Raw genomic sequence first — 23,043 nt, forward strand, 5'->3', positions numbered from 1 at the left:
TGTAAAATCTATGTCTGGATCCTTGATCGGATACAAATATACAATATCATAAAAAGTTACGGGAAAAATAGTTGTCAATTGTAGTCATTAGAGTCAGACTACTGCATTGAATATGATGAAAAACATCTGTCGTAAATAGAATTAAGCCGATGATACAGTTATATGTGTTATATGTTACAGTGATTATATGAACAACAACTACTAACGCTTGTTGCTTACCAGGAGAGAAAATTTGATCCATGTACTTGCAGAAACATATAGTTGTTCTGCCTGGTGTTGATGGCTGAGGAGTAGAAGATGTTAGAGTTGGAGTTTCAGGAGTGGGCTTTTCAGTGGTTGTGCCACTAGGAGTGCTGGGCTTTTCTGTTGGTACTGTGGTAGGTTTTTCTGTGACCGTTGTTGTAGTGGTGGGCTTTTCAGTGGTTGTGGACCCAGGAGTGCTTGGATTTTCTGTGATTGTGGTTGTTGTGGTGGGCTTTTCAGTGGTTGTGGACCCAGGAGTGCTGGGCTTCTCTGTTGGTACTGTGGTAGGTTTTTCTGTGATAGCGGTTGTTATGGTGGGCTTTTCTGTGGTTGTGGCACCAGGAGTGCTGGGCTTTTCTGTTGGTACTGTGGTAGGTTTTTCTGTGACCGTTGTTGTAGTGGTGGGCTTTTCAGTGGTTGTGGACCCAGGAGTGCTGGGCTTTTCTGTGATTGTGGTTGTTGTGGTGGGCTTTTCAGTGGTTGTGGACCCAGGAGTGCTGGGCTTTTCTGTTGGTACTGTTGTAGGATTTTCTGTGATAGCGGTTGTTGTGGTGGGCTTTTCTGTGGTTGTGGCACCAGGAGTGCTGGGCTTTCCTGTGGCTTTTGTAGTTGTTTCATTCATGACAGGTCCTGTTTTGTGTGTTGTTGTAACCACTGTATTTGTAACACCAGTTACAACTGGGATTTCTGTAGTGGCTTTTGTAGCTGTCACACTTGTGGCACCAGGAGTGCTGGGCTTTTCTGTTGCTACTGTGGTAGGTTTTTCTGTGATAGCAGTTGTTGTTGTGGTGGGCTTTTCTGTGGTTGTGGCACCAGGAGTGCTGGGCTTTTCTGTGATTGTGGTTGTTGTGGTGGGCTTTTCTGTGGTTGTGGCACCAGGAGTGCTGGGCTTTTCTGTGATCGTGGTGGTAGTGGACCCTCCTGTGGTTGGTTTTGTTGAGGGGATAATTGTGGTTGAAACCGTACAATGGTTAACGCAACATTTGACTCGTATTTCATAGTCATAACAAACAGGAGGTATACCTTGGTCTTTATTATGACAAGTCAGTCCAATGGCTGGATCACATGATACTTTTTGACCAAGGTCATTCAATGATACATCTTTGAGTTGTTTTGCTCTACATTCTATTTCCAAAGGTTTACTACAAACATTCATGTCTGGATCAGTGATTTTATCAATGGGTTCATACTCTCCACCATCTATGGTTGAGTCAGGGTAATGATTGCTCATCCAATCTGACCACTTACAAACAATGCAGTTAGCATGGGTTGTAGTGGATATTTCTGTGGTTGTGGCACCAGGAGTGCTGGGCTTTTCTGTTGGTACTGTGGTAGGTTTTTCTGTGATAGCGGTGGTTGTGGTGGGCTTTTCAGTGGTTGTGGCCCCAGGAGTGCTTGGCTTTTCTGTTGGTATTGTGGTGGGCTCTGCTGTGGTTGTGGCACTAGGAGTGCTGGGCTTTTCTGTTGGTACTGTTGTAGGTTTTTCTGTGATAGCGGTTGTTGTGGTGGGCTTTTCTGTGGTTGTGGCACCAGGAGTGCTGGGCTTTTCTGTTGGTACTGTAGTAGGTTTTTCTGTGATAGCAGTTGTTGTGGTGGGTTTTTCTGTGGTGGTGGCACTAGGAGTGCTGGGCTTCTCTGTGATTGTGATTGTTGTGATGGGCTTTTCTGTGGTTGTGGCACCAGGAGTGCTGGGCTTTTCTGTTGGTACTGTTGTTTGTTTTTCTGTGATAGCGGTTGTTGTGGTGGGCTTTTCTGTGGTTGTGGCACCAGAAGTGCTGGGCTTTTCTGTTGGTACTGTAGTAGGTTTTTCTGTGATAGCAGTTGTTGTGGTGGGTTTTTCTGTGGTGGTGGCACTAGGAGTGCTGGGCTTCTCTGTGATTGTGATTGTTGTGGTGGGCTTTTCTGTGGTTGTGGCACCAGGAGTGCTGGGCTTTTCTGTTGGTACTGTTGTAGGTTTTTCTGTGATAGCGGTTGTTGTGGTGGGCTTTTCTGTGGTTGTGGCACCAGGAGTGCTGGGCTTTTCTGTTGGTACTGTAGTAGGTTTTTCTGTGATAGCAGTTGTTGTGGTGGGTTTTTCTGTGGTGGTGGCACTAGGAGTGCTGGGCTTCTCTGTGATTGTGATTGTTGTGATGGGCTTTTCTGTGGTTGTGGCACCAGGAGTGCTGGGCTTTTCTGTTGGTACTGTTGTAGGTTTTTCTGTGATAGCGGTTGTTGTGGTGGGCTTTTCTGTGGTTGTGGCACCAGAAGTGCTGGGCTTTTCTGTTGGTACTGTAGTAGGTTTTTCTGTGATAGCAGTTGTTGTGGTGGGCTTTTCTGTGGTGGTGGCACTAGGAGTGCTTGGCTTCTCTGTGATTATAGTTGTTGTGGTGGGCTTTTCTGTGGTTGTGGCACCAGGAGTGCTGGGCTTTTCTGTTGGTACTGTAGTAGGTTTTTCTGTGATAGCAGTTGTTGTAGTGGGCTTTTCTGTGGTTGTGGCACCAGGAGTGCTGGGCTTTTCTGTGATCGTTGTGGTAGTGGACCCTCCTGTGGTTGGTTTTGTTGAGGGGATAATTGTGGTTGAAACCGCACAATGGTTAACACAACATTTGACTCGTATTTCATAGTCATAACAAACAGGAGGTATACCTTGGTCTTTATTATGACAAGTCAGTCCAACGGCTGGATCACATGTTACTTTTTGACCAAGGTCATTCAACGATACATCTTTGAGTAGTTTTGCTCTACATTCTATTTCCAAAGGTTTACTACAAACATTCATGTCTGGATCAGTAATTTTATCAATGGGTTCATACTCTCCACCATCTATGGTTGAGTCAGGGTAATGATTGCTCATCCAATCTGACCACTTACAAACAAAGCAGTTAGCATGTGTTGTAGTGGATATTTCTGGGGTTGTTGCACCAGTAGTGCTGGGAATTTCTGTGACCGTGGTTGAAGTGGTGGGCTTTTCTGTGGTTGTGGCACCAGGAGTGCTGGGGTTTTCTGTTGGTACTGTGGTAGGTTTTTCTGTGACCGTTGTTGTAGTGGTGGGCTTTTCAGTGGTTGTGGACCCAGGAGTGCTTGGATTTTCTGTTGGTACTGTGGTAGGTTTTTCTGTGATAGCGGTTGTAGTGCTGGGCTTTTCTGTGGTTGTGGCACCAGGAGTGCTGGGCTTTTCTGTTGGTACTGTGGTAGGTTTTTCTGTGATAGCAGTTGTTGTGGTGGGTTTTTCTGTGGTGGTGGCACCAGGAGTGCTGGGCTTTTCTGTGATTGTGGTTGTTGTGGTGGGCTTTTCTGTGGTTGTGGCACCAGGAGTGCTGGGCTTTTCTGTTGGTACTGTTGTAGGTTTTTCTGTGATTGTAGTTGTTGTGGTGGGCTTTTCTGTGGTTGTGGCACCAGAAGTGCTGGGCTTTTCTGTTGGTACTGTGGTAGGTTTTTCTGTGATAGCAGTTGTTGTGGTGGGTTTTTCTGTGGTGGTGGCACCAGGAGTGCTGGGCTTTTCTGTGATTGTGGTTGTTGTGATGGGCTTTTCTGTGGTTGTGGCACCAGGAGTGCTGGGCTTTTCTGTTGGTACTGTGGTAGGTTTTTCTGTGATAGCAGTTGTTGTGGTGGGTTTTTCTGTGGTGGTGGCACCAGGAGTGCTGGGCTTTTCTGTGATTGTGGTTGTTGTGGTGGGCTTTTCTGTGGTTGTGGCACCAGGAGTGCTGGGCTTTTCTGTGGTTGTGGCACCAGGAGTGCTGGGCTTTTCTGTTGGTACTGTGGTAGGTTTTTCTGTGATAGCAGTTGTTGTGGTGGGTTTTTCTGTGGTGGTGGCACTAGGAGTGCTGGGCTTCTCTGTGATTGTAGTTGTTGTGGTGGGCTTTTCTGTGGTTGTGGTACCAGGAGTGCTGGGCTTTTCTGTTGGTACTGTGGTAGGTTTTTCTGTGATAGCAGTTGTTGTGGTAGGTTTTTCTGTGGTGGTGGCACTAGGAGTGCTGGGCTTCTCTGTGATTGTAGTTGTTGTGGTGGGCTTTTCCGTGGTTGTGTCACCAGGAGTGCTGGGCTTTTCTGTTGGTACTGTAGTAGGTTTTTCTGTGATAGCAGTTGTTGTGGTGGGTTTTTCTGTGGTGGTGGCACTAGGAGTGCTGGGCTTCTCTGTGATTGTGGTTGTTGTGCTGGGCTTTTCTGTGGTTGTGGCACTAGGAGTGCTGGGCTTTTCTGTGATTGTGGTTGTAGTGGACCCTCCTGTGGTTGGTTTTGTTGAGGGGATAATTGTGGTTGAAACCGTACAATGGTTAACGCAACATTTGACTCGTATTTCATAGTCATAACAAACAGGAGGTATACCTTGGTCTTTATTATGACAAGTCAGTCCAACTTCTGGATCACATGTTACTTTTTGACCAAGGTCATTCAAAGATACATCTTTGAGTTGTTTTGCTCTACATTCTATTTCCAAAGGTTTACTACAAACATTCATGTCTGGATCAGTAATTTTATCAATGGGTTCATACTCTCCACCATCTATGGTTGAGTCAGGGTAATGATTGCTCATCCAATCTGACCACTTACAAACAAAGCAGTTAGCATGGGTTGTAGTGGATACTTCTGGGGTTGTTGCACCAGTAGTGCTGGGAATTTCTGTGACCGTGGTTGTAGTGGTGGGCTTTTCTGTGGTTGTGGCACTAGGAGTGCCGGGCTTTTCTGTGACTGTGGTTGTGGTGGTGGGCTTTTCAGTGGTGGTGACACCAGGAGTGCTGGGCTTTTCAGTGGTTGTGGACCCAGGAGTGCTCGGATTTTCTGTTGGTACTGTGGTAGGTTTTTCTGTGATAGCGGTTGTAGTGCTGGGCTTTTCTGTGGTTGTGGCACCAGGAGTGCTGGGCTTTTCAGTGGTTGTGGACCCAGGAGTGCTCGGATTTTCTGTTGGTACTGTGGTAGGCTTTTCTGTGATTGTGGTTGTTGTGGTGGGCTTTTCTTTGGTTGTGGCACCAGGAGTGCTGGGCTTTTCTGTTGGTACTGTGGTAGGTTTTTCTGTAATAGCGGTTGTTGTGGTGGGATTTTCTGTGTTGGTGGCACCAGGAGTGCTGGGCTTTTCTGTGATTGTGGTTGTTGTGGTGGGCTTTTCTGTGGTTGTGGCACCAGGAGTGCTGGGCTTTTCTGTGGTTGTGGCACCAGGAGTGCTGGGCTTTTCTGTGGTTGTGGCACCAGGAGTGCTGGGCTTTTCTGTTGGTACTGTGGTAGGTTTTTCTGTGATAGCAGTTGTTGTGGTGGGTTTTTCTGTGGTGGTGGCACCAGGAGTGCTGGGCTTTTCTGTGATTGTGGTTGTTGTGCTGGGCTTTTCTGTGGTTGTGGCACTAGGAGTGCTGGGCTTTTCTGTGATTATGGTTGTAGTGGACCCTCCTGTGGTTGGTTTTGTTGAGGGGATAATTGTGGTTGAAACCGTACAATGGTTAACGCAACATTTGACTCGTATTTCATAGTCATAACAAACAGGAGGTATACCTTGGTCTTTATTATGACAAGTCAGTCCAACTTCTGGATCACATGTTACTTTTTGACCAAGGTCATTCAAAGATACATCTTTGAGTTGTTTTGCTCTACATTCTATTTCCAAAGGTTTACTACAAACATTCATGTCTGGATCAGTAATTTTATCAATGGGTTCATACTCTCCACCATCTATGGTTGAGTCAGGGTAATGATTGCTCATCCAATCTGACCACTTACAAACAAAGCAGTTAGCATGGGTTGTAGTGGATACTTCTGGGGTTGTTGCACCAGTAGTGCTGGGAATTTCTGTGACCATGGTTGTAGTGGTGGGCTTTTCTGTGGTTGTGGCACTAGGAGTGCTGGGCTTTTCTGTGACTGTGGTTGTAGTGGTGGGCTTTTCAGTGGTGGTGACACCAGGAGTGCTGGGCTTTTCAGTGGTTGTGGGCCCAGGAGTGCTCGGATTTTCTGTTGGTACTGTGGTAGGTTTTTCTGTGATAGCGGTTGTAGTGCTGGGCTTTTCTGTGGTTGTGGCACCAGGAGTGCTGGGCTTTTCAGTGGTTGTGGACCCAGGAGTGCTCGGATTTTCTGTTGGTACTGTGGTAGGCTTTTCTGTGATTGTGGTTGTTTGGTGGATTTTTTGGTTGGGGGGTGGTGGGCTTTTCTGTGTGTGCTTTTAGTGGTGGGACACCAGGAGTGCTGGGCTTTTCTTTTTCTGTTTTTGGTACTGTGGTAGGTTTTTCTGTAATAGCGGTTGTTGTGGTGGGATTTTCTGTGGTTGTGGCACCAGGAGTGCTGGGCTTTCCTGTGGCTTTTGTAGTTGTTTCATTCATCACAGGTCCTGTTTCGTGTGTTGTTGTAACCACTGTATTTGTAACACCAGTTACAACTGGGATTTCTGTAGTGGCTTTTGTAGCTGTCACACTTGTGGCACCAGGAGTGCTGGGCTTTTCTGTTGGTACTGTGGTAGGTTTTTCTGTGATAGCGCTGGTTGTGGTGGCCTTTTCTGTGGTTGTGGCACCAGAAGTGCTGGGCTTTTCTGTTGGTACTGTGGTGGGTTTTTCTGTGATAGCAGTTGTTGTGGTGGGTTTTTCTGTGGTGGTGGCACCAGGAGTGCTGGGCTTTTCTGTGATTGTGGTTGTTGTGGTGGGCTTTTCTGTGGTTGTGGCACCAGGAGTGCTGGGCTTTTCTGTGGTTGTGGCACCAGGAGTGCTGGGCTTTTCTGTTGGTACTGTGGTAGGTTTTTCTGTGATAGCAGTTGTTGTGGTGGGTTTTTCTGTGGTGGTGGCACCAGGAGTGCTGGGCTTTTCTGTGATTGTGGTTGTTGTGCTGGGCTTTTCTGTGGTTGTGGCACTAGGAGTGCTGGGCTTTTCTGTGATTGTGGTTGTAGTGGACCCTCCTGTGGTTGGTTTTGTTGAGGGGATAATTGTGGTTGAAACCGTACAATGGTTAACGCAACATTTGACTCGTATTTCATAGTCAAAACAAACAGGAGGTATACCTTGGTCTTTATTATGACAAGTCAGTCCAACGGCTGGATCACATGTTACTTTTTGACCAAGGTCATTCAAAGATACATCTTTGAGTTGTTTTGCTCTACATTCTATTTCTAAAGGTTTACTACAAACATTCATGTCTGGATCAGTAATTTTATCAATGGGTTCATACTCTCCACCATCTATGGTTGAGTCAGGGTAATGATTGCTCATCCAATCTGACCACTTACAAACAAAGCAGTTAGCATGGGTTGTAGTGGATATTTCTGGGGTTGTTGCACCAGTAGTGCTGGGAATTTCTGTGACCGTGGTTGTAGTGGTGGGCTTTTCTGTGGTTGTGGCACCAGGAGTGCTGGGCTTTTCTGTTGGTACTGTGGTGGGCTTTTCTGTGGTTGTGGCACTAGGAGTGCTGGGCTTTTCTGTGACTGTGGTTGTAGTGGTGGGCTTTTCAGTGGTGGTGACACCAGGAGTGCTGGGCTTTTCAGTGGTTGTGGACCCAGGAGTGCTCGGATTTTCTGTTGGTACTGTGGTAGGTTTTTCTGTGATAGTGGTTGTAGTGCTGGGCTTTTCTGTGGTTGTGGCACCAGGAGTGCTGGGCTTTTCTGTTGGTACTGTGGTAGGTTTTTCTGTAATAGCGGTTGTTGTGGTGGGATTTTCTGTGGTTGTGGCACCAGGAGTGCTGGGCTTTCCTGTGGCTTTTGTAGTTGTTTCATTCATCACAGGCCCTGTTTCGTGTGTTGTTGTATCCACTGTATTTGTAACACCAGTTACAACTGGGATTTCTGTAGTGGCTTTTGTAGCTGTCACACTTGTGGCACCAGGAGTGCTGGGCTTTTCTGTTGGTACTGTGGTAGGTTTTTCTGTGATAGCGGTGGTTGTGGTGGGCTTTTCTGTGGTTGTGGCACCAGAAGTGCTGGGCTTTTCTGTTGGTACTGTGGTAGGTTTTTCTGTGATAGCAGTTGTTGTGGTGGGTTTTTCTGTGGTGGTGGCACTAGGAGTGCTGGGCTTCTCTGTGATTGTAGTTGTTGTGGTGGGCTTTTCTGTGGTTGTGGCACCAGGAGTGCTGGGCTTTTCTGTGATTGTGGTTGTAGTGGACCCTCCTGTGGTTGGTTTTGTTGAGGGGATAATTGTGGTTGAAACCGTACAATGGTTAACGCAACATTTGACTCGTATTTCATAGTCATAACAAACAGGAGGTATACCTTGGTCTTTATTATGACAAGTCAGTCCAATGGCTGGATCACATGATACTTTTTGACCAAGGTCATTCAATGATACATCTTTGAGTTGTTTTGCTCTACATTCTATTTCCAAAGGTTTACTACAAACATTCAGGTCTGGATCAGTAATTTTATCAATGGGTTCATACTCTCCACCATCTATGGTTGAGTCAGGGTAATGATTGCTCATCCAATCTGACCACTTACAAACAATGCAGTTAGCATGTGTTGTAGTGGATATTTCTGGGGTTGAGGCACCAGGAGTGCTGGGCTTTTCTGTTGGTACTGTGGTAGGTTTTTCTGTGATAGCGGTGGTTGTGATGGGCTTTTCAGTGGTTGTGGCCCCAGGAGTGCTTGGCTTTTCTGTTGGTATTGTGGTGGGCTCTGCTGTGGTTGTGGCACTAGGAGTGCTGGGCTTTTCTGTTGGTACTGTGGTAGGTTTTTCTGTGATAGCGGTGGTTGTGGTGGGCTTTTCTGTGGTCGTGGCACCAGGAGTGCTGGGCTTTTCTGTGATTGTGGTTGTTGTGGTGGGCTTTTCTGTGGTGGTGGCACTAGGAGTGCTGGGCTTTTCTGTGATTGTGGTTGTAGTGGACCCTCCTGTGGTTGGTTTTGTTGAGGGGATAATTGTGGTTGAAACCGTACAATGGTTAACGCAACATTTTACTCGTATTTCATAGTCAAAACAAACAGGAGGTATACCTTGGTCTTTGTTATGACAAGTCAGTCCAACTTCTGGATCACATGTTACTTTTTGACCAAGGTCATTCAAAGATACATCTTTGAGTTGTTTTGCTCTACATTCTATTTCCAAAGGTTTACTACAAACATTCATGTCTGGATCAGTAATTTTATCAATGGGTTCATACTCTCCACCATCTATGGTTGAGTCAGGGTAATGATTGCTCATCCAATCTGACCACTTACAAACAAAGCAGTTTGCATGGGTTGTAGTGGATATTTCTGGGGTTGTTGCACCAGTAGTGCTGGGAATTTCTGTGACCGTGGTTGTAGTGGTGGGCTTTTCAGTGGTTGTGGCCCCAGACGTGCTGGGGTTTTCTGTTGGTACTGTGGTAGGTTTTTCTGTGATTGTGGTTGTAACAGCAGTTGTTATGGGATTTTGTGTGGTTGTTGTCTTTGCCTGTTCTGTTGTTGTAGGTTCTTTGGTGACTGTGGTTGTTGTGGGTCCTTTTGTGATTGTCAAAAAAGAAAAAAAGGCTAAGTCATCAAGTTGTCTTTAAAATGGTACAAATCCACACCTTCCACACCTATGCTGTGAATTTTTAAAGACTCCTATTCTTACCACTTGTGTCAAAATGAAAGACTGTTGTCGTTGGTGTCTGGGTGGGTGCAGTTGTAGAGCAAGCATCTATGGTCCTGGAAATATTTCCATCTTCTCCACAAACAGCAGTCATACAGGTTCCATCTCCATCATGTGTGTCATAGATTTTATCTCCATACTTGTATGTAAGTCCTTTATATGAACAAGTGCAAGCTGCAAAATAAATAATTACATAAGAATTAAGAATTTATTGTACCAATAGAAATAATTTGTATAGGGCTGCCCCCAAAAAGTCGAAGATTCAAGTCATCAGTCTAGATCAGTCAATGTTTGACTCTTCCGGTGACAGGGCTGTTTGAAGTCTGGCAGATGAGACACTCAGTGGTGTGCTCAGATTTTATAATTGAACTATGATTGTATGGAACCTTTTTTACATCACAAATACAGAGAAATTCTTTAACATTTGAGGCAGTCTTAAACATGAGATTCATGTAGCTGCATTTAGGAGTAGGAACACCTGACACAGGAGTTTAATGCTGAACTAAAAAAAAAAAAAAAGAATAGTCAGATATTTGTATTGAGCAGCCAAACCCAATTCAAATGACACAATTCTGAGTTGGGCATAGCCTTCAATCTTTATGGTAAATGGACCTGTACTTGTATAGCGCCTTTCTAGTCTTCCGACCACTCAAAGCGCTTTTACACTATGTGCCACATTCACTCTTTCACACACATTCACTCAGCAATGGCAAAGTCCATTGAACAGAAACTAATGAATTCATACACACACACCAATGCACAGCAATTCAGGGTTCAGTATCTTGCTCAAGGATACTTCGACATGTGGCAGAAGGAGCCAGGGATCGAACCAACAACCTTCCAATTAGAGGACAACCCGCTCTTCCTCTGAGCCACAGCCTATGATGATACAATATTATCTGTTTACTTAGTGACAACAAATGAACACAGTAATAGTCATAACCACACTCACCTTGGACATTATAGATGCACTCAACTTTTGTTGAAGAACAATTACTAAAAGGTAAATGAAAGAAGAAAGAAGGTTAAACACAATGTATGAACATATATGCACACGGTGCAGAACTCCAGGGGTGCGCAGAGGTAATTTTCTTCACTGTGCTGCTATGTGCTGTGTACTCCAATGGGAGCAGAGGTGCAGTGATGTAAATCCAGTAGCAAACTGCAATTTTGGTGCAATGAATGAGCTCCGCTGCCCATCTGCTAAGGTTGACAGCACAGCTTTTATTCCATAATATTTTGGTCACACCCATAAACACTAAAAGCAATATATTGATAGTCTTTTAACTGTACACTAGTGACTGAAGGCAGTCAGTAACTTTTCCACAAGCACCACAGAAACCTCTGTGCTTATGGGAACATCAACATTATCCTAATTAATTATTCAGCACATTTTCTACTGCAGTGGACATCAACAGGCCTGTTGGATGCATGAAAACAGTTCACACCATTCCATGAAAAATCATAGATCAATAAAAAACTTGACAAACTGTTATCCGTGATATGCTGCATGATTCACAGAATTAGAGCCCCTGTGTCATTTATTATTTTCACAATTACCTTTATTTTCTATATTAATATATATATATATATATTCTGCATAAGGATAGCTAATTCTGCAATAAAATGGTTTTCATTTTATATTATAGTTAAAGAACATGATTGTATGATATTAGAATACATTATTTCATTATATCACCTTTGTAAAAACATTTTAAAGGTGACCACTAACTTACTAACACCAACTGAAACATCAAGATTATGTAAGTGTCCTACCAAGTGTGACAGTTTTTCTTTGGAGGTATGACCTCCCCTTCTGTGTAATGCTTCCCTTCGTCATCATAGCAACCGCATTCCTCTTTTGACACACACTTCATGGTAGCTTCTTCCAAATAAGATTGTTCAGGTGGACATCTTGGATAGCAGCCTTACAAACAAAAAGTCATTAACACGACAGCACAACTGTGCTTAACCAATAGACTTTGGTACAAAAAAAGTATGCATGGTCAATCAACTCTCCCTAAATAATTCTAACCCTAAAGATATATATTCTACTTTTATGTCATTTGTACCTTCTAATGCTGGAATGTTATTGTAGCATATCCCTGAGGGATTCCTGCATGTCTTCATGCATGGTTTTCCACAGGACTCATAGTGCCATTCACACTCTCCATCAGGGTTGTAATAATCACAGAACAGAGCTGATGAGACAAAAGAAAGGAATATTAACAGGATACAAGAAAAGATAAAATTGGTACATGTATAATTAAATGACAAAGGTGGTGTTGCTGACAGATGATAATTATGAACATGCATTGGATTTTTGTTTATTTCCTTTCATAAACACTCACGGCAGATTGTGGGAGTTCTCCATTTCACACAGGCTCCAGCCTTGTTACAGGCTGCTGCGTAGGCAGCTACAGCCGAGCAGAAACACTCACAATCTCCTCCTGTATTGCAAGCACATGTGTCTTCCACACAGGCATCATGATAATTTTTTGGATCCACCTTTTTGAGGAAGAAGAAGCTGAATTATATTCTGCTAGCTACTTATATAGAAAGTTATTGTGTAGCCATTGTTCAGCAGTTTCCTTACCTTTGAATGGCAACTTGCAAATACTTCACTGTTGATAATGCTGCAGTGTTTTAATGCCCATGCCTGCCTGTGTGAGTACATACTGCAGGGATTTTTTAGTGCGTTTGCATTAGGGCAGGTGTGTGACACTTTCCAGCTGTTTCCAAACTCAAGGGCTTCAACCACAACTTCTTTGTTTCTGGTGGTGAAATCGTTCTTGATATTCCCATCATAATTCCCACACAGGCCGCAGACTTTTCCCTGGAATAAAATTAGATCTAATTAATTTGTAAAAAGGCAACCAACCGTATTAACATTTACTTGAATACCCATGTATCTGCTCACCCACCTTGAATGTGGAGCTGAGTTTGATCATGAGTGTTGTCTTCTTATTCCAAATGAGAACAAGACCATTCTTTGCCTCAATTACCAGATATATACCCATAGTGTGGACCTGATAGGGTATTTCCTCCCCTTTGCTTTGTTTGATAACTCTGATATTTTCCTCAGAAAGAATAATTTCATTGTTCTGAAAGAAACAAAACATGCTCATGTAAAAGTTAAGTTCAGCATTTTAAAAAATATTTTAAATCCATGTAATAGTGTTATTTACCCCCAAGTACAGCTTGATAGCAGTGGAGCAGATGCTCTCAGTTGTCCCACATGGGATGCTCTCCGTCAGGACCCTGAAGGTGCCATTCATATCGTCCCCACAGTAATCCTGCAAGATATTGATGTCAGTATCACAAGACTGAAGTTTTTGACAAATCACAAAAATTAAACATAGGTTTGTGCTATACCTGAGTGAAGACGTAGCCACAGTCGCCATGAAAGGAGAATCTCTTTTCATCAAAAGTGATGTAGTGCCCTTCTCCATATATGGTACAGGTTCCATCACAATCATTATCTGTACATTCCCATTTTCTGCTTTTGCAAGTGCTATGATTTAAATAGATGAAGTAATATCAAGTTATATATCTCTAATTTAAATAGGGAACTGACACAGCACTACATTGGAAAAGATTAAAGGGCTCACCAGTTATTGCAGTCCACAGTGATTGTCTGTCCAGAATTATAGTATTCTCCACCATATGGGCAGGGACAGTCCTCCTCCTTTATACAGCCTCCTTTACCATCTGACAGCAGGCCATCGGGACATACACAGCCTGAGATACACTGTGTACTAACCTATACAGTGTAACAGCAAGTTATTCAACATGTCATCCTGTTACTTTAGTAAAGTGTAAAATATCCATCAGCAGTCATGAACCAGTCTCTCAATCTTACGCATTTGTTGTCCAGTGTCTGGCAGCTCCTTTGGCACTCTGATCCCTTCACACCTGGCTTTGCACTTGAGCAGTTGAAGAAAACCATTGGATCGGTGCAGGCTGATGACAATGATAATGTTACAAAGGTGTTGCTCATACCGTACCTTTCTATAGAAGGAATACTATGACGTTATACCTACATTCACTTATGTGGCTTCCTGTACAGCTTAATTTTCCACTGTGGCAGGAGCTGAAAGGCACATAAAAAGGGCAATAAGAAATAAGAAAGAGAAATGTATTTTTTTTGTTAATTCTTGAAAGTGTCTGCCCAATTTATTTTACAAAAACTAAGATAGTAGTTCTCAACTAGTCTAGCCTTTAGACGTTGTCTCATTGTCTACACACAGAGGCTAAATTAACAGTAATTACATTTTGTGTCCATCGGTCTTTTCTCTGAATGGAGAGGATTGCAGGGAGCTAGAGACTATTTTAGGTGATAATGAGAAAAAAACAGTGTACCTGACAGGAAGTTTAGTTTTTCCAAGTCACTGCACACTGTTATTGGGCTTGGAGATTACACCAAAGCCTCAACAGGAAACCCACGCAAACAAGAATTCAAACCTACGGCCTTCTTGCTGCCCACTGAACCACTGTGCCAAAAATAAACCAAGTGCGGTTGAAGTTGAGGTTAAAACCTAATTACATAAGAAGCATTGCAACAAGAAGGGCAATTATGGTTTAAAAACCAACAACATTAAAACCACTTCATCAGCAATAACAACAAATGTAGCCATTCAAAACAGTTTTGACAGCAAAATGTGTCAATAGGCCTAATAATAAGAAAAGATCTTAACATATTCCTTGTCATACCTCTGTTGAGCAGTTAAGTTGTAGAGCACACTGCACTTGGCAGTGGAAATTTTCAAGGGACCACGACCATGTGCAAAGCAAACACTGATACAGTCTTGGTTTAGTAATGCCACATGCCTTAACACTGCTACTCACTCTCCAGTAAGAACACATAAATAAAACACTGTGACAGATATATACAACATTACATACAGTTGACTCACAATTTGCTCCAGTGACATTTAACTCATAACCTTGGACACAATAATCTAGAATAATCTTAATCTTAAAAATAAATGCTCTAGGTGTGAAGTTGCATTCCCCTTCTCTCTTTCCTGTCATTTCCTGCGACCTCTTACTGTCAGTAACGAAGCATAAAATGCCCATAAAGATTGCTCTGCTTTCTTTTATTGGAAATATTAAAATGCTTACCAAGTTCGTCCGTGGAGCTTGATGAATTGCCCATTGTGTACTACTGCGTCTCCAATGTAACAAGGACATTGTGTAGCTGACACACACACATCAATCTCATTTAGGTAAGTTCCTTCAGCACACCCGCAGCCATCAAGTGGGGTAAATTCAACGTCACATGTTGAGTCTGACTGACTAAGGGAGCGACAGGTGCGTCCACAAGTCGTCATTTGGTAGCCATACACAAAAGTAGAAGGACAGCCAGTCGTGTATTTCTCTTTTGAAAGGAAACAGGTCCAATCAATGTTTAAATATTAAGAACATATATTGGCTTCATTTATTTCACATTTGATAGTGTGGGTTTAACTTACGGCATACAGTGTCCCTCCATCCATTCAGGTAGACACCTTCAGCGGCACATGCATGGACATAGGAAGATAAGGCAGCACACATGCACTCCTCACTGTCTTCACAGGCACAAGTGTCATAAATACAAGACTGTGGAGAGAAACACCAAGAAGCTAAATGTATAATTTTAATGAGCAGCTGTAAAGTAAAATAACACAAATACATAAATATATACACACACACACACACACACACACACACACACACACACACACACACACACACACACACACACGTTAAGACTGCAAACAAAAATAAATCACTGCTTACAGCTTGATAGACTGCTGGGTTTAATTCAGAATGGCAATTTGAGAAAATCCCTTCTGGGTCGGACAGCAAGGAGCACCAGTGTTTGGCATATTTCTCTACAAAAACAAAGAAGCATCTTCACTGGCATTGTCTTGTGAAGAATCATATTAAAATACGGTGCATTGATGTCTCTGACCTACCGTTGTCCACACTCAAAATGCAAGGGTCCTTAAGTACGTTTGTCACATCGAGGCAGCTTGTTTTGGTTTTCCATGTGTTGCCAAATGCCACAGCCGTTCCCTCAATCAGTCCATTTGTGGTTCTGAAGTCATCAGCTTCTACATCATTAAAATCTCCACAAAGGCCTGGATGAAGATAATGACTTTGATTTAACACTTATTAAAATACTCACCACACTATTCATCATATATGTTACACTAGAATCACAAGTGTTCAAGAAGTAAAGCACACCGTTGAGTTTTCCTTTATTGGAAACACTGGCTTTGATGTAGACCTGCATGATGGGTGTGAGCTGAATCTCAAGAGAAAGCCCATAGGTGGTGTGGATAACAATGAAGAATGTTGATGGGCTGAAGACTGTTGCGTCATCTGCAGGAAAAAATGTAATAAAGAGATGGTTTTAATTTTAGAATAATTAATATATCTTATAATTTCATAGGAGAATGTACACCAAAAAGAACCAACCACTCACCCACGAAAAGAGGCAGTGTAGAGATCTGTTTGTTATACAAAACCTGTCCGTTGGCTTGAACTACAATCATCTGCAGTGGGAAAAAATTCAATATGACTGTTAAAAATGAACAATCTCAGTGTTTCCAACAGGTATGACATGGAGAAGATCCAATAAATAGGTTTCACTTTATCATAATAAACTGTAATTTTACCATTTCTTTAGACAGGAGTAGAGTGACTGCAGTCAGGCAGGTTGATTTATCTGATTTTTCACATTTGACCAGATCACCAAGTACACTGAAAGTCCCATTTGTTTCCTGAAGTCAAATGAACACAATTACAAACTGTTTGCTTATTAACAAGTTTTGTAATTTTGTTTAAAAGGATGAATTAAGTTTTCACCTCGGAGAGAACATAAGAGCAGTCTCCATGGAAAGTGTATGTTTTATCATCATAGGTGGAGATATGGGAGCCTCCCAATATGGAACAGACACCATGACAGTTCATATCATTACAGCTCCACTGACCCTGGGTACAAGTGCTGTGAACAGAGTTCAGTCACCTTAACTGGACAAACCACCTTAAATACACATGTTGTAAGTATTAAATTAAATATAATGATGTGATTACCAGTTTTTACATGGGCCTGAATATGACTCCCCTGGTTTGTATGGCTTGCCATTGTGTAAGCAGGAGCACTGATCAACAGCAACACACCCACTTTGGTTAATGTCGTCAAACACAGTCCCTTAGGAGATACATAATGACAAGATTAGTCATAGGGCAACAGTAAACCCTTATACACACTGCAAACCCTGTAAAAGCCATACATGTATGTGTGGGTATTGCAAAACATTTTTTACCACTTATTTTAGCACCAGAGTGTGTAGAGCCTAGCAGGTGTTATGAGGAGAAAAAAACTAAATTGCTTTTGAATTGCTTCATTAATGTGAATGAATTAACAAAACATAAACAATATATATTGGCTTTTATTGCCTTTATGAAAGAGACAGCTGAAGATAGACAGGAAAGGGGGACAGAGAGAGGGGATGGCACGCAGCAAAGGGCCGCAGGTTGGGTTCGAACCCTGGGCCGCTGCAGCAAAGACTCAGCCTCGGTACGTGGGTCGCTCTACCCACTGAGCTAACCAGGCGCCCTAAACAAATTTTTTTGGGTGAATTTAGAATTATTATTATTATATTATTATTAAGGAATGTCAAAGAAAACATCAATGTGATCAGGAAAAATCTATCTACATATCTCCAATCAATACAAAACTTTAACCCTTGAATCCAAATTTTGATTTTGACCATGGTCTGACAACTTTCCCTGTTAATTCAAAGTACATTAGGCTACACTGTTGTATCGTGAATCTAAGCAGCCAAAGTTAAGCCCTATGTTGCAGCACAACAGTACAAAGAAAAATGCTGAGAGGTGAAGGACAAATGTAATGTGATCACCTCACTACATTAACATTAACAAGTAATTACTTCAGCATTTATAGGCAACTAAATACCAAAACATAATAACATAAAATCAAGTTCTGTTACAACTTGACAGTAATTCAGAAGCATGAATGAAGTCATTTAAGAGCATAAATTACTAATTTGTGTGAATGAAACAAAACATCTGCTTGATTCTGTACAAAATCTGTAAACTTACCAGGTGGACAGAAGCATCCATCTATGCAGTGATCATCACACACGTCGCTTCTCTGGGGGTCACTGCAAGTGTCAGTACAGGGGCTACCGCATTCATAGTACTCCATGTTGAAAGGGCATGTTTTTGCTGTTCAACACACACCAAAATGTATAATTTAGAAACAGTGATTCTGTTATAAAGGATTATATAAGAATAATAAATACAGTGAAATCATGCAAATGCTGTGATTGCTGTTCTTACCACACAGTTGTGCGGTCTTCCATTGTTGTGGTTTCCCGCCTGCATGAGCACACTGACGGGAGTACTCTGATATGGTGGAACACAAGCATGAAGTGCTACTGTTACAGTAGCACAGGTCTTTCATGCAGGCTTTGATAAAGGAGTCAGTATCAATCAGTTCCTGACAGCTGAGGAATGCAGGTCCTGACAGCAGGTTCTCACAGAGGTCCGTCTGTGGGTCAAAGTATACAATGTACTGAAACTGTACCTAAATGTTATATATACAATTATTTGAAGCAAATCCATTTTCACATACCTGATTTGTACAGGTCTGTGTGGCTGTAGAGGAGACTTCTTCACAGTTTTCAGTAGGACCATTGACTTTCCAGACATCCCCATAATATTCAGGAGTTAAAGACTCCCCTGTTTCTAGAGGAAAAAATAGGTTTTAGAAAATGTGAAGACTGATTTTGTGCAGTTTTTTTTAGCTTTATTATTTAGTATTTACCTCTGTTGATGAACTCATCATAAGTTCGGACTCCGTTGAAGTCACCACACAGGCCACAAGTCTGATTCTCAAATTTTGCATCCAGCTCAACCTTAAAAGCAATTGAAAATAAGAACAAGTCTGAACTACTGGCACCATTTTAATGTATTAGTTTGATAATGCCTTTCTTTTTCAGCCATATCAGATAAGAATGTAAAGTGTGAACAGCCACATGATCATGAGTAAGTCGATTCTTTTGACAACCACTGTTTCAAAAACATTTACTGTTATGCTTAAATTTATTTAACATTCATACAACATTTTTACCTACCTGGTACAACTAACTTTGGTAGTGTTTGGTCTTACTTTTTATACCTTTTCATAAACACAGCGTGTCAAGTTTAGTTCAGTCACCAACAGCAGAAATTATGTGTTGATCAAGACACACTTTCTTCCATTTGATTAATCTTAACTAATCTTAATCTCAGTGTCAGTGAATCACTTCCCTAAGCTATCAAATAGCAGTCCAACTAAATATAGTGTATACATTAAGAGCTGAGTGTCTGTCCTTATCTGTAAGTTACCATAATTAAGATAAAAATCAATCTCAGGTATTATTTATACATCAGTGCAATCAAGTATGATGACACAATGAATACACATACCCAGAGGGAGTCTTCTTCGTTCCACATGATGACCAAACCCAGCTTTGCCTCGATTTTGACATAGGAGACAGTTCTTACAATTGTAATGCCAACCTGGCTGAAGGGTATAGTGACACTAGAGGGGACAAAAAAAAAAAAAAAAACCCATCCCATTAAAATAATAAGTCTCAAGTAAAATAAAAATAATAAAAGTCACATAATCCAAACAGACTCACGGTTTCTCATCGACTTTGATGGAAGCGTTGGACAGTTCCACAACGACCCCATCCAGTTTCATAGTGACCTGCTTAATGGTGTTGATCCCATTTATCTCCTGCCGCTGGAGCTGAATATTGAAAGTCTCATAGCTTCCCTTACAGTGCGAAGCAAGGATGTAGTTGCAAGTGTAGGGAAGCTGGAAGAAATCTCCATCGAAAGTCTGAAAATGATAGTTTCCCCAGGTACTACAGTACTGGTTGTTGTGAGAGGGGCTCACTGTGGTTTGTGGAGGAAAAAAAAAACATTAATCACACTGTTATAAAAATAGTACATTATGTTTTTTATCTTTCATCTCTGAAAAAAACGAATTACCTGTTATGACTGGCATTTTGGTCACCATCTGAATCATGACTTAAAGAAGACAAACATTTATACAGTCAGTGCAAAGCAAAACAAAGCTGTTCATATTTGTATTATCCAATATGAACAAGAAAACAGAAACACTTCAAGGTAATTTTATAAATTTTTCTTCCCAGGATAGGGTCCTTAATACTTAATAGACAGTGTAAAACAATAAAGTCTTTGTGTCCCATTGAATGTACATACCAGTGGTCTCAACAGAGAGTCCAATGCAGAGGGTGAACCATTGTATCACCCATTTAAGTGGCATCCTGTCAGTTCTCATGATCATTGAGTACTCTCTGTCCTGAGAAGGATGGTTAAGCCAACTGGTTCCCCACCATCAATGTCATGTAATATAGTTCATTGGGTGTTTGCAGTTTAGGAGGGGTAAAAGATAAATTTTGGGTGTCAACCATTGTGGTTTTTGTCTCCATTATGATCACACCCATTAAGAAGCTTGTGACAACACTTCTCTCTCACTCACATATCTCCATCTCTCTGCGTCATGAGGCATCCTATCAACCACTCTCAGGCTACATGCCTTGGCTCTATATATGTTAATCTTTGGTAAATATGAACATATATCCTATAAGTAAGAGAAATATTTTAAATACCATACAGTTGCAGATGATGAATCATTGCACAACAGGCTTTAATTAAGGAACAGTTTTTATTCAGGTCCTGGTTTTCATGAGAGGAAGATGAGTGTGTATGTACACTTAAACAATAATTGTGTACTTTTCTCACTGAACCAGAACAATTTAAGCTGTGGGCTGTGCCTCCATGTCTACTAAGATTATGAATAAATGGGTTGAAGTGAAACCTTCAGGTAAATCCATAAATTACTGGACCGTACATGGACCAAACATTTGCCAAAGACTTGAAATGTTTACTGACAGTCTAGCATGTCTCCTTTCCGGTAGCTTTGTTCACGTGCACTGAGCGTTAACATTTTCTAATACACAAGATCTAATGTAACCATCTGTTGTGCTTTTAGATTTAGGTACTTGCCTTTAGATAGAGTGAAAAAAGTGTCGTCATTGAGACCAATATCATTTTTGAAGTACACTTTCCATTCAGATTTTTAGCTATGCAAGAGTCATAGCAACAACTACTACATATTCAAGGTCTCCAGAGGATGTATAAACAGAATTTGATGATCTTCTAGTGGTATCCACAGGTCAAAGTGGTCACCTACTCAGTTAAATATATAGAGGTGGAAAGTAATGACATAAAAACCGAGAGGGAGACTCGACCCTATTTTAAGGTTCAGTAGGCTTTGCATAGAAACAGCTGATAGAAATCCTTCAGAGAAACCAAGAGAGTCCTTTTACATTTTTATTTTAGTAAAGAAACTCAATCAGTACTTCTTTACACAAGTATCTGCACTTTTCTTGAGTAAACAAGGTTTATACTTTTGCCACCTCTGGAAAAATGGCACAAAGGTTACATGTTTCCCAAATCATGAATGCTAATGACTTTGGTGACGATTCCTTTATACCATTATTCCTGCTACACATCAGCGTGTTAACACTGTGAACATGTTGACATTAGCAGTACAACCTAACAGAGAATGGCTGTAGACTCTGTAGTTTTACTGCCACTAACATGCCCAAATTGATTATTGGTCTAGTTTGAACTATTTTCAAGTGTTTAACTCCCTCAGTTTGAGACATGGTGTTTTATTAGCTGTGACATGCAAGGCTCTCAAACAAATATGGCAAATATAATTATTAACTGTTGTGTTGTGTTGATAAGCCACTCCACAAAAACTAGGCCTAAACGAGACAAAGAAATGCCCCCTAATACTAGATCCTTAACTCTACAACGTTTATATAGACATTTATACTAGTAGGTTTACATGGTACTAAACCTACTAGTGCTGTCTACAAATAATACAAAAATGAATGTATCTAAGTAAGGAGGAAGTACTTTGCATTTGCATTTCACTCGCCAAGGAAGTAGTGAGAGATAAGCTATTACAGTCAAGTGCAAAGGTAATTCTTCCTTGTTTTGTGGATAACATCTAACAAATGTGTACACAGGTGACAGTTGGAAATCCCCAAATTGAGTTGAGTACATACTGTATTAACAATGTAAATAAAAGTCAAATAGTGACGTAATTGCCAGCGTTACTGTTCTATTTCTTTTATTTCCACCAACAGGATCACAGGCGCCAGAGACAAAGATTATGCTCAAACTCCGGAGCGACACGCACAATACCTCTCACCCCCTTCGTGCTTCAGTCCGAACACAGGAGCATCTTCAGAAATAGACTGATACAATCAAGGTGAAGACTGAAGACCACACGAGATCCTTACTACCTATTTTTTATTTATCTTCTATCTTGTTATTACATCTATAGGGGAAATCACACCTTAATACAGTTCACACTTTGGTCATGGCTTGTAATTTATACACACTGGTACCCATCACTTTCATTGAGGCACTGCACCATCATTTGTACTTTGCATTTCACTAAAAGTAAAAAAAAGTAAAAAAGGTTTTCTACTTTTAATGTTAGTATGAGAGAGTAAACTGTATATACATTTATTATACACTGATCAGCCATTACATTGCATCTGGTTATCATTGCACCTGTCTGTGGGTCTGATATATGAGGCAGTAAGTGAACATTTAGTCTTGAAGTTAATGACAAGGGCCAAATTGTGATGACTAGACGATTGGGTCATAGCATTTCCAAAACTGCAGCTCTTTTGGGGTGTTCCTGGTCTGCAGTGGTCAGTACCTATCAAAAGTGGTCCAAGGAAGGAAAAGAGGTTAACCAGCAACAGGGTCATGGATTGGACCACACAACGAGCATCAATGAGCCTTGGCTGCCCAAAAGACGCTAAAAAAGTTAACGCTGGTTCTGATAAAAAGGTGCCACCAGGGGTGGTCATAATGTCATAATGTTATGGCTGTTCGGTGTATTTTACTACGTATACTTGGAATTATTCACACAAAAAGAACTATCAATAATAAACAATAACAGTAAATGCCTAAACGGTACAATACATAGATAGAGTTGGATCTTTTTATTTGAACTGATAAATACTCTCTCTACAATGGTAATTAGTTTGTTAGAGATGTAATGATTGTTAAGACAATATGGGAAGAAACATTTACATCCCACATTAATGTTACACATTTGTTTGTATGTGTTGTTGTTGTATATTGAATTTTGTCCTAGGGAAGAAAATGTACAACATTTCAAACTACCTTCGAAAGGGAT

At 41.5% G+C, this 23,043-nt stretch overlaps 1 protein-coding gene and 1 long non-coding RNA gene across 5 annotated transcripts in view; one reads left to right on the forward strand and one right to left on the reverse strand.

Annotated features, from left to right (window-relative positions):
- LOC127352358 (mucin-2) overlaps positions 1 to 20,139 on the reverse strand; it is a 28,874-nt gene extending 8,735 nt beyond the window's left edge. Inside the window, exons 1-32 of the mRNA XM_051380641.1 lie at positions 20,013 to 20,139; positions 19,779 to 19,817; positions 19,424 to 19,682; positions 19,209 to 19,323; positions 18,565 to 18,655; positions 18,373 to 18,485; positions 18,078 to 18,288; positions 17,838 to 17,963; positions 16,806 to 16,923; positions 16,578 to 16,716; positions 16,388 to 16,492; positions 16,195 to 16,264; positions 15,954 to 16,091; positions 15,683 to 15,847; positions 15,504 to 15,598; positions 15,197 to 15,323; positions 14,847 to 15,102; positions 13,766 to 13,815; positions 13,585 to 13,685; positions 13,334 to 13,485; positions 13,098 to 13,236; positions 12,911 to 13,018; positions 12,647 to 12,826; positions 12,319 to 12,558; positions 12,074 to 12,230; positions 11,795 to 11,923; positions 11,499 to 11,649; positions 10,675 to 10,718; positions 9,705 to 9,896; positions 8,126 to 9,589; positions 6,425 to 6,928; positions 220 to 5,442 (exon numbers count right to left, since the gene is read on the reverse strand). Coding sequence (XP_051236601.1) covers positions 220 to 5,442; positions 6,425 to 6,928; positions 8,126 to 9,589; positions 9,705 to 9,896; positions 10,675 to 10,718; positions 11,499 to 11,649; positions 11,795 to 11,923; positions 12,074 to 12,230; positions 12,319 to 12,558; positions 12,647 to 12,826; positions 12,911 to 13,018; positions 13,098 to 13,236; positions 13,334 to 13,485; positions 13,585 to 13,685; positions 13,766 to 13,815; positions 14,847 to 15,102; positions 15,197 to 15,323; positions 15,504 to 15,598; positions 15,683 to 15,847; positions 15,954 to 16,091; positions 16,195 to 16,264; positions 16,388 to 16,492; positions 16,578 to 16,716; positions 16,806 to 16,923; positions 17,838 to 17,963; positions 18,078 to 18,288; positions 18,373 to 18,485; positions 18,565 to 18,655; positions 19,209 to 19,323; positions 19,424 to 19,682; positions 19,779 to 19,817; positions 20,013 to 20,097 — 11,086 coding nt within the window. The 5' untranslated portion in view covers positions 20,098 to 20,139. The remainder of the gene's footprint in view (positions 1 to 219; positions 5,443 to 6,424; positions 6,929 to 8,125; positions 9,590 to 9,704; positions 9,897 to 10,674; positions 10,719 to 11,498; positions 11,650 to 11,794; positions 11,924 to 12,073; positions 12,231 to 12,318; positions 12,559 to 12,646; positions 12,827 to 12,910; positions 13,019 to 13,097; positions 13,237 to 13,333; positions 13,486 to 13,584; positions 13,686 to 13,765; positions 13,816 to 14,846; positions 15,103 to 15,196; positions 15,324 to 15,503; positions 15,599 to 15,682; positions 15,848 to 15,953; positions 16,092 to 16,194; positions 16,265 to 16,387; positions 16,493 to 16,577; positions 16,717 to 16,805; positions 16,924 to 17,837; positions 17,964 to 18,077; positions 18,289 to 18,372; positions 18,486 to 18,564; positions 18,656 to 19,208; positions 19,324 to 19,423; positions 19,683 to 19,778; positions 19,818 to 20,012) is intronic.
- Positions 5,427 to 8,268, forward strand: LOC127352400 (uncharacterized). Of its 4 annotated transcripts, none has more exons than XR_007881086.1 (3): positions 5,427 to 5,442; positions 7,718 to 7,804; positions 8,126 to 8,268. It is a non-coding gene; the product is annotated as an uncharacterized LOC127352400 (long non-coding RNA). The 4 variants fall into 4 exon arrangements; XR_007881083.1 differs by lacking the exon at positions 5,427 to 5,442 and adding an exon at positions 6,053 to 6,174; XR_007881084.1 differs by lacking the exon at positions 5,427 to 5,442 and adding an exon at positions 6,593 to 6,658.
- Positions 20,140 to 23,043: the final 2,904 nt, after the last annotated feature.

This window comes from Dicentrarchus labrax, unplaced genomic scaffold (genome assembly GCF_905237075.1).
Source record: "Dicentrarchus labrax unplaced genomic scaffold, dlabrax2021, whole genome shotgun sequence".
Taxonomy (NCBI): Eukaryota; Metazoa; Chordata; class Actinopteri; family Moronidae; genus Dicentrarchus; species Dicentrarchus labrax.